This window comes from Alexandromys fortis, unplaced genomic scaffold, assembly GCF_014885135.2.
Source record: "Alexandromys fortis isolate MF-2015 unplaced genomic scaffold, M_Fortis_MF-2015_v1.1 scaffold_83, whole genome shotgun sequence".
In the NCBI taxonomy this organism is placed as follows: Eukaryota; Metazoa; Chordata; class Mammalia; order Rodentia; family Cricetidae; genus Alexandromys; species Alexandromys fortis.
The window spans coordinates 6,107,571-6,118,253 of record NW_026068001.1 but is presented as its reverse complement, the minus strand read 5'-3'; the positions used below and the strand labels follow the sequence as shown (position 1 = coordinate 6,118,253).

The window sequence follows — 10,683 nt, the reverse complement described above, 5'->3', positions numbered from 1 at the left end:
ATATATAGCAGCTTCCTAATAAGATTAAAACAAAACCATCATGTATTAAGTGAATACTAAGGTGGCCAGGCTGGTGAGTGGAAAGCACCCCCGCTTGTACCTGACCAGGGTATATCACTAGTGGATCTGTGAACTCCCCAAGTACGTGTGTCTTTCTTGTCCTGTCAGCACATTCCACATGTCACTCACTGGACTTCTGTTTATTCCTTTTTTTGTTTTGTTTTGTTTTTTTCGAGACAGGATTTCTCTGTGGTTTTGGAGCCTGTCCTGGAACTAGCTCTTGTAGACCAGGTTGGTCTCGAACTCACAGAGATCCGCCTGCCTCTGCCTCCCGAGTGCTGGGATTAAAGGCGTGCGCCACCACCGCCTGGCTGTTTATTCCTTTTTTAAAGGGTCCTCAAGGCTGGTCTGTATGTTATATATTTTATAATGTCTACAAGCTGTGAATCGGATTGTCCCTTAGAATGATTAATAGGGGCTGGAGAGATGGCTTGTACTTATGATCACTTGCTGCTCTTGCAGAGGACCCAGGCTCAATTGCTAACTCTCAATTGCCTGTAACTCCAGCTCTAGGGGGATTTGATGCCTCTGCCCTCTGTGGTCTACTGTACTCATGGCATACACCCCCTCCACATACATACAATTAAAATAATAAAGATAAATTAAAAAGAGAATTAATAAGAACAGGAGCTCTGAATTCTTTAGTTTCTATTATTTGCCAACACATAAAGGCAGTTATCATTCCATCTTTCTAGACAGAGATTTGCTTTTCAAAGGTTCCAGCTAGGAAGTGGTAGAACTAGGTCTTAGCTTGAAAGTCTATGCTTTGCCTGACTAGTAATTGCCTGGCTAGGAAGCACATAGGAAACTGTAACAGTCGTGGTTCATGCATAGATATAGAGGTTGGAAAAGAACTTGGCCCTAGTGCATCAGCCCATAACTAAGTTTCTTACTGAACTGAATGTTTTTCCTTTGTGCCAGGTGCTAGGTAGGGGCTTCACGGAAAACAGAACTATGTTCTCAAGCCTCAAGGAGCTCCGGGGTTGGTGTATGCAGGAGGCAAACTACACCCTGAAGTGAGTAATCCTGGGACAGGGTTGGGGAGGAAGAGGAGGATGAGCAGAAAGTCCCAGCTTTAACCACGGGATAAATCTGCTGATGGGGCCATTGGATGGATGTCTTTCTGAAAATATGGAAGACATCTGTTAGCCTGCATTTCCATTGTCTCCAATGGTCTACTATACTTCTATCTGTCACTTCTGGTGGGACTTATAGTCCCTTACTAGTTTATACACAAATGGGATTCATTTAATGTACTCTCCCTCATGAAAGGGAACACTTCCCCATTTGTACTCAAGTCATTGAAAAAAAGTCACTATGTTTCTGTAATTATGTAGAATTGTTTCACTTAATTTTTCTTTCATTTATCAAATTGAATAAATGGTTTTGCTTTAATTTTAAAATCTTTCCTTTACCTGTGGCTGCTGTTATTATTTTCAGAGCTGGTGATTGAAGTCAAGGCTCCATTCATGGCTGGCAGATACTCTTCTACTGAACTATACTCCATCCCAAACTGTGACCATTTCCATAGCTTCTTTTTAAAGAACCAATTCTAGTCTTATTATTTCTTTATTGGCCTAGAACTTATAAGAGATCCTCCAGCCTCTGCTGTGCCATTGCCTGCAATTTTGTTATTTTTTTCTCTGGGTTTGACCAGCAGAACCACAAAACATATTTTGGGGCTGATGGATGTGTACAATTAGTATCTCTAATCAAGTACCAAACCCATCTAAAAGGCCCATAGTTCTTCAATGAAAGAAAAAAATAAATTAACATGGGGCTGGAGAGATGGCTTAGTACTAAAAGCAGTGATTGCACTTTCAGAGGACCCAGGTTGAGTCCCAGCAGCCACACAGTGGCTCACAACCATCTGTAACTCCAATTCTAGGGGATATAATGCTTCTTCTGATCTTTGAGGGCACCAGAAACACATAGTACACACACACACACACACACACGTATGCACACACGCACACATGCACACACGCACACACGCAAAACATTCACACAAAATAAAACAAACCTGGGTAAAAATACATTGACATAAAGATTTTGGTAAGGTTTTCCCACTGCTATTGCTTCAGATTTTAAATACAGGCACTAGACACAGATGATTAAGCTGTTACTAGTATTCATTTTGTAGATCAATATTGTCATCTAGGAACAAATGACTTTTTTAAAGATTGAAAATGATACTTTCCTATAAAACCCTGGAATAAATGTTTAAGTGCCTTAAAAAAACCAAACCAATCAGCCAATAAGTAGTCCACAAGTTCTCCCTAGGAGACAGCTATCTAATGGCAAAACCACAGGCATCCTATTTGCTTTTGTATTCTGGACTGTACCTTGTAGAGTGTGTGGTTCAAAGGGATGCTTTATCAATGATTCTTGATTAAAAGTATTTTTCTAGACAAATTTTGAAGAATTTAAAGTATTAAGATAGAAGATTTACCCACAGAAAACATTTTTATTTTTTGGAAACAGAATCTTGCTATGTAGCTCAGGCTGGCCTCAAATTCCTGTGTCAGTCTCCCAAGAGATGGGATTACAGGTGCGAGCTAGCATGCCCAGATAAAAATCAGAGTGGAAATTATTTTCATACAAATGTATGTATGGTAATTTGTGTTTTATCCTTGCTATCTGACGTGATTTGACAGCGACACTGCTAAGCAGGCAAATACTTTTACATTTGAAAAACTGGAAGCTTATCAGGGTTCAATAACCTATCTGAGGGCTACTCTTAGATGGGGAGCGGAGAAATGAATCCTAGCACCCAACTATGACTCCTGTTCCATTGTTCTCTCTACAACCTTATACCACATATTACCTTGGCAATGCACCCACATCACATGTTCAGTAATGCTGTGCTTTCCAACTTCTATTCTCTTCTTAATCTCATTTGCATTTACCATATAAGATTCTTTTCTAGCATTTTGCTCAAACTTTTACATTGATAAATTTACTAAAAGCAATTATATCCTGGCTTAGGATAATATTTTACACAGTTCATTCAGTAATCAAGTGTGTTTTTAAAAGTTCAGGTTGAAAATATTTCCATTTTTGTAAAGAATCTTATTTCTCAGAAAGTTTTTCTGAAAAGTCTTCTGTTGCTATTATGAAACAATAGTAAAAACAGCATAAATATGTCAACTACTTTAAAAGTGTTTTCTAGGCCTATTTATTTAAAGGGGACTATGTTTTTAAGGTCAATAAAAGCTCTGGATCCAGAACAGTTTTATTTCAAGGGTGGTAAAGTCTCACAAAAAAAATTACCAAGTGAAAATAAACCCCAAAGGACAAAAGAATAATGTTTAAACTACGTGGTTCTCAGTGTCAGTGTAGTCTGAGTCCCTCTCAAAACCTTTCCCCCACTTAGCAAACTATGAACAACTCCAAACAGGCAGAAAGTCTGAGAACCACTCAGCCCACAGAGTCGTTCACAGCTTGTTGTACGGATCTATCACTTTATAGTCAGCTATCCACTGGCAAATCACTTTATTTCTCATTCACGGCAAAGTAAGTGGTGAGTGGCTAACACCAGTCACTTCACTCTTGAACAGTTCAGCAGAGATTTCAATTTTTCCCTAGATAAAACTGAAATACAGTAAAGTATATGAATCTCAAGTTTACCATTCAATGGGCTTGGGTGCTCCAATGTTTACCTGTAGTTATTTCAAGAAAGATCTGTGTGCATTTCTTGTGTACATACATTTCTTGTACAGCTAAGCAACATGGCAACACTGGCAAATGCAGCATGTGAAGGCAACCCACTTCTTTTGAAGGGCAAGCAATACCGTCTATTGCCCACTTCAGGAGAGGCTCATTAACACATATGTTGTACATACTCTCATCACCCACTCAGAGCCTCTCCCTTGACAACATGATACCTTATTTAAAGATAGGGTTTCATTACGTAGCTCAGGCTAGCCTTGAAGTTATGATTATCCTGTCTCATCCTTCTTGGGTGCTGAGATTATAGATGTTAACCCTGTCCCCAGCTAAGCAATATAATGTTTATATATTTTGTTTTGCCAGGTTTGGTGGCACATATCTTTAAATGTCAGCACTCAGGAGATAGAGGAAGGCAGATCTCTGTGAGTTCAGGGCCAGCCAGGACTACATAGTGAGACCTGGTCTCCAAATTTTTTTCTTAATCAAAAGTGTACTTTATTAAGTTAACTCACCAATTTAAATATACTCTGGCATCACTCAAAAATACGGCCCCATCTAACTGCAGCCCATCTCTTCTTACCACCATCCCTAGTCAACAGCTTTTATTTTCAGGGTCTAAAGCAAATTCAGCATTTTAATCAAGCTATAATTATCTAATAGTAAATCCCACAATGGAAACTGTACTTTAAATTCTGGCATGTGTACTATATGCAGTTCCAGTTGTGAAAATTTGCACATGATAATAATGTCTCAGATTCCTTATATGTAGATTATGGTATAGATACATCAAAAATGTATTATCTTAAGTTTCTTAAGCAACTCTACATATATACATATATATTTCATCAGTATACATAGGCTATAATTCTAGTGACATCATGTTTATTAAAATAGTTGGTTTCCAAGAAGTAATATTCTTTCTTTATGTTTACTTTGGTTTTTTTTTTTTTTTTTTTTTTTTTTTTTGGAGACAGGATGTCACTATGCAGCTCTGGCTGTCTTGGAACTCACTAAATAGACCGTGCTGGCCTTGAACTCATAGAGATCTCCTTGCCTCTGCTTCTCAAGTCCTGGGACTTAAAGGTGTGTGACAGTAGGCATAAGTAGTAACATTTTTTGAGCACGATTTTTTCAAAGTACTTTAACAATATTTGGCTATCCCTTAAATGGCCATTTGTGTAACGTTTTACACAGACTAGTAAGTATGACAGATAGGATGCTCATCTTCAATTGTGATGATATGCGCATGGTTGATTAAAAGGGATAGTGAGAGAGGAATGAGGAAAGAGGAAAGAAGGAAGAAGAGATTGATTGCTTAATTGATTTCTATTTTTGTATTTATTTATATTTTATATTTCTATTTTATATTTTAAAATATAATATTGATTTATATTTTTATATTTATAAACCAGCATGGATATATAGGTAGCTTCTGGGTCCCTAAGATCCTGTCCCCTGCTATATACTGTTTGTGAGCAACTCCTTCTCCTGGCATGGGGACTGAACATATAGAATGGCACTTCTGTGGCAAGGTTAAAAATTGTTCCCTGTCTTGGAAAAACAAGGGCACAACTCTTGGCTTCTCTTTAGTCATTTGTGTTGGGGCAGTAAGCTGCCAGGTTGTGAACAGTCTTATAGACAAGGTCACAGCCAGTGAGGAACAGAAATTTTCTATTAACTACTGGGTGAGTCATGCCTTCAAAGGGGGATGGCAGCTCTGGAGCACCACTGCAAGAGATCTTTTGGCAGGGGCACTTAGGAAAGCCATGCCCCTACTTCTGATCCACAGGCACTGCACGGAGAATGAAGCAATCCAGTACTCAGCCACAGACCACCAGTAGATGATGGGATTTTTGTATTGGCTGCAAATTTAGCTACAAATACCAAATGATCAAAAGTGGCAATGAATTTAATTGTTAGCACTCAGATTTTCTAATTTATCTTTGTCTCTTATTTACTTTCCTTTAGTAAGCATCACTTCGAAGTAAAGTTTTATTTTGCATTTTGAATACTGACGTTAATGCAAACTAACGACTTTATCTGGGCTTGCTCAGTTTTACTTACATATGTGTGCATATTTCTTACAGATTAATTTCCCCACATATTCAGATTACATCTTTTTGCAATGAAGGTAAACCCATCATTACTATTCTCTATTATTTATTTATTTATTTATTTATTGAGACATGGCTTCACTATATAGTCCAGACTGGTCTTCCATGTGTGACTTCCCTGCCTCACCCTCTTGAGTGCTGGGGTTGCACCTGTGTACCTCTATGCCTTCTGATAACTATATTTAATGGTCAAGTTGTTAAAGAACATGGTTTCAGGGCTCATTTTACAGCCCAACATTAATAAACTGAGAAAGGACTCTGTATCAGCAACAAACCCCACTCATGTATGAAACTGTCAAAAGGAAACTCACTTACCCTAAAAGTTTTCTTGAAACTTCAAAATAAAATGTTATCTTGTCCCTGAATGAATATATTTGTGTTTGAAATTCACATGTGAAATAATATTAAGTGTGGTTGAAAATTTAACTCTGCCTCCTTTTGACTTTTGAAATAAGTGAGAAATTAAATTGAATAGCAATGCCCCAGGAAATCAATACATACGAGTTCTCATTTTATGGTCAGACAGTGTAAAATTCACATTTAAACATCTAAACACAAACAGCCGTGGAAAAGTCAAGCCAATTATGAACCATGCAAAGCCAAACACTTTTGCATAAAGATAAACCTTAGAGGAAAACAAAGGGATACCTACTTTCTGCTGCTAGAAGTCCTAGGAGGAAGGCAGCATATGGACAAAGGACAAACATGATTTTAGAGCAAGCAGGTCATCAAGCCATAGTTGGGCCCACTAGATAAGCCACAAACACAGTCCCCCAGTCGACACCCCTCCCCCCCAAAAAAATTTCACACACCAGTCACTGGGGTCTAATTCTAAATTCTTTGCTTTGGAATATGAAAACAGACTACTTCCACTTTGAATTAAGTAACAAAGTAACTGTTTACGATAAGATTAACCTTAGGGAATCTAGTAAATACATAATGAAGGTCATAAAAATCAAAATAGAAAAGTATCTTTAAGAAAAAAAATGTTTTGCATTACAATAGCATAACCTAAACATGTCAAACTTTTCTTTGGATGACAGGCTGGGGAGCTTATTAATTTTTAAATACTCACATTTTCTCAAATGCATACACATTACGATGTTAAACTTTAATGTAAGGATATAACATGCTGCATTTTGTGGGCAAGCAGTTTTAGTCACTGTCCTCAAAAAATGTAGAGAGAATTTTAATAAAATTTGGGAAACAAAATTGGGATTGCCAATTATTACTTTTGTTAGGCTTATGTAAAAAAAGTACCAATCTATCACTCTGGAAGAATAGAAAAGGTATTATGAAAGACAGAACACGAGGACAGTCAGTGTAAAGAATGAGCAGAGGTGAAATACACTGCTTTGTCTTCCCAGCCCTTTTTCTGCCCACCCCCCAGCAGTACCCTACAAGTATAGGTTCTGCAGCTATTTCTCTCTTTTTTGTCTTGGATGCATTTGCAGTAATCACAAAATGTGCTTCTCGTTTTGTAGTATAAAACAAACCCATACAAATTCAAACAGAAAGACAGGAAAGGTTAACTTTGGGAATTTAAAATGAACAAGTATAAGGATAAATAGAGAAGATTTTGGGTTTGAAAATTAATGGAAATACTAAAAAGAAGATGGAAGTAATGGAAAACAAATGCAGATATTTTCATTTACAAAATTGCAAAGCTCTATTTGAGTCTAGATAAAATACAGAAATGGCTTTTTTTTTGGCAGCGGCTGCACTAGTGTTGGCTGCAGAGAGGACACGGTAGCCAGATGGCTGCTTGGTCAGTAATGTTGATTCGGGCAGAATGCCTTCCACAAAAGGCTTAGTATTAAAAATTAATTTTAGAAATGTATAAATAATTTCTCTTAGCTATGTGAAGCATATAGGAAAATGTTACACTTTTCTTTAATAACCTTCTTTGCTTTTGACTTCTGACTACATAAAAATTTCCTCTTCATTTATGGTAGTGACTTACATCTACATTTTAATTCTTCTACTTTTTGTTTGTAGTACCCATATAGCATCACTGAAAAAAATCCTTTACAGGGAATTGCCGTAGCCATTTAAAATATACATTGCTTAGAAGATCATGAAATTTCCAGATTTAAAGAAAAGAGAAGAGAGAAAAAGAACGTAACAAAGTCAGAATGCAGGAAAGGGATGCCAAGAAGGAATGCTCAACTGTGAACAATTAATGTGAGATCTTGCAATTTGCCTACAAGATGGTGGAAGAAGCTTTTTTGTTGTTGCTTAAAAACGACAAAAACTAAGAAACTGTTTCAACCAAATCATTTAAAGATTGTACTAAAGAAGGGAAAACCTAGATGATAAAGTATGTTTAATATAAATAAGCATGTCTACGAATATAATTTCTTTCTGTAAAGAAAAATTTCAACTTTTTCAGAAAAAGAACACCTACATCCTCATTATGTTCTCAGTGGGTAGAGAGGTAAATATTAATTAAAGGCAAATTCTGGAGATTAGGTTTACAAAGTGATTTACAAGGAGTACAACGTTTTCTAGAAAGTGACAGTATAGACATTGAGCACACATCTCAAAGAGATAATTTATTCTAAATATAGTACAAATTGTGAATCTAGTATGTCCTCACAAATATGAAATAAAATCCATGCCTGGATGCACTCTCCCTCCATAGGGTCAACTGTAATCTATGCTGAAAGCCAGAAGAGAAATGGTCAAGCTCTAAAAATTGTCCAGGGGATGGGAACAAAATATAACGGGGGGGGGGGCAGAGACGAACTGATCCGAGCATGTGTATAATGACAACTATGCTCCAGGCCACTGCACCATAAGGGCTCAGGCAGGTCCTGGGGCAGCACAAGAGGAAGCCTCTGGGCTTTCTCCCCCGTCACTTCTCTAAGATTCTGAATGTGTTTGGAAATCACCTTCACTCAAAAGAGGAAGATTCATATCCCGATTGGTAAAAGTCAAAAGGAGGAAGTACACACCTGCTGGATTGGGAAACTCAGTCCTGTCATTTTGCATATGGTGTAGACACATACATACTGCTTGGTAAGAGATTGCGTCTGTGTGTGCACATATGTGCATGAAGAGAGAGCAGAAGCATAAACATTGACATTTCTAGACCCCCCAAGGAAAAAGCACTCTTATATTGCTGACTTTGGGAATACTGCTCATGCTGTAGGAAGGGTCTCAAGTCTGAATTCTAATGCTCATATACAAATATTAAAGAAACCAGTTTAGGTATATAAAAGTCAAATTAGAAGGACAAATCCAACCACATAAAAATTGTCTTGAACAGAAGTAAAGATGAGGCTCGATGACATACAACGCAGGAACTAAGGAAATAAATCAGAAGGAGCCCATGTCCAACACTGGACAGCCAGGATCCAGAAGCTGGATGGCTGAGAGACCTAGGGTAGAACCAACATGACTGACAAAAGGTCAATGAAATTATTCCTAACGATACTGCTATACTCATAGATCAGTGTCTGGCCCAATCATTATCAGAGAGGCTTCCTCCAACAGCTGATGGGAGCAGATGCAGAGACCCACAGCCAAACATTAGGCGGAGCTTGGAGAACCCCTCATAAGAGTTGGAGGAAGGACTGTAGTAGCCAGTGGGGTCAAGGACACCACAAGAAAATGATCCACAGAACCAAGTAAGCAGGGCTCATAGGGGCTCAGAGAGACTGAAGTGGCAACCACATAGCCTGCATGGGTCTGGGCTAAGTCCTCTGCATAAATGCTGTGGTTGTTTAGCTTGGGGTTTTTGTTGGATTCCTAACAGTGGGAGTCGGGGGTGGGGTGGTGTCTCTGACTATTTGCTGCTCATGGAACCCTTTTCTTTCTGCTGGGCTTCCTCGTTATGAGGGCTTGTGCCTAGTCTCACTGCATTTTGTTATGCCTTGTTGAGCTGATATTAGTGGGAGGCCTGTTCTTTTCTGAAGGGAAATGGAGGAGCGGTGGATCTGGGGAAGAAGGAAGTGTGAGGGAGGACTGGGAGGAGAGGATGGAGGAAAGGCTGTGGTAGGGATGTATTGTATGAAAGAAGAATAAATAAAAAGGAAAAAAGAAATCTGAGCACTTTGCATCTAAACTGGTCATTTAGAGTTTTAGTGAATGGTCCTGGCGAACACCTCACCGGTCAGATGGAAATGTGAGCATTTTGCAGAATGATTGTGTGAGCACTAGCAGCTTTTTCTCCCCCAGGAGTACTTACGTGTCATCCATCAAAACAGGTAACTCTTCTATGAGCTTCTTCCTTGAATGCTTGCACACACGAGTTAGAGACTTTACAGAAAGAAGAACTTGGTAACTGTTTAAAGCTCCCAAGCCAGCTTTTATATGGAAGGACTAAATTTCAAGCAGTGCTGTCCCCAATTCTGATTCCCTGTAGCTGACATGGGAAAATCTTCTACTAGAAGGTTTTGCAGGGGGAGAAGATGATTTTCGAGATCCAGCGAGTCTGATTATGACATTGGGGTGGATGAAATGGAGTGTAGAGTTTGGAGTGTACAAAGGGGAAGAAGTATTGAGGTAAAGAGAAACTGGCATAATGTTGGTTTGGGAGCATTCGGGGAACACAGCTTTGGTATTCAAATAAAGAGGAACCAGACACCTGTAGGTAGGATTTGGTGGCTATCAAACTTCTTTAGAATCTCTTGGAGGTCTCGACTAAATTCCCACAAAGATTATTCAGAATGAATGAGAAAAGATGTATGCCAAGTGATTCCCACAGGTGAATGAGGGAATTTCCCAATTACCTGAGGAGGTAGGGTCTTCAGAGAAATCTGGCAACTCTTCAGGAGGGTCCCCATAGAAGGAGTTGAATTTATGACTTGACACAGCAGCTAGTACTGCACCC

At 38.6% G+C, this 10,683-nt stretch overlaps 1 protein-coding gene across 11 annotated transcripts in view; it reads right to left on the bottom strand.

The window, feature by feature from the left end:
• The window catches only part of Cask (calcium/calmodulin dependent serine protein kinase), a 332,717-nt gene that overhangs the window by 77,916 nt on the left and 244,118 nt on the right, over nucleotides 1-10,683 (bottom strand). For all 11 annotated transcript variants that reach the window (XM_050160816.1, XM_050160821.1, XM_050160818.1 and 8 more), the window contains exon 10: nucleotides 10,583-10,682. In XM_050160816.1, the coding sequence (XP_050016773.1) occupies nucleotides 10,583-10,682 (100 nt within the window). The remainder of the gene's footprint in view (nucleotides 1-10,582; nucleotide 10,683) is intronic.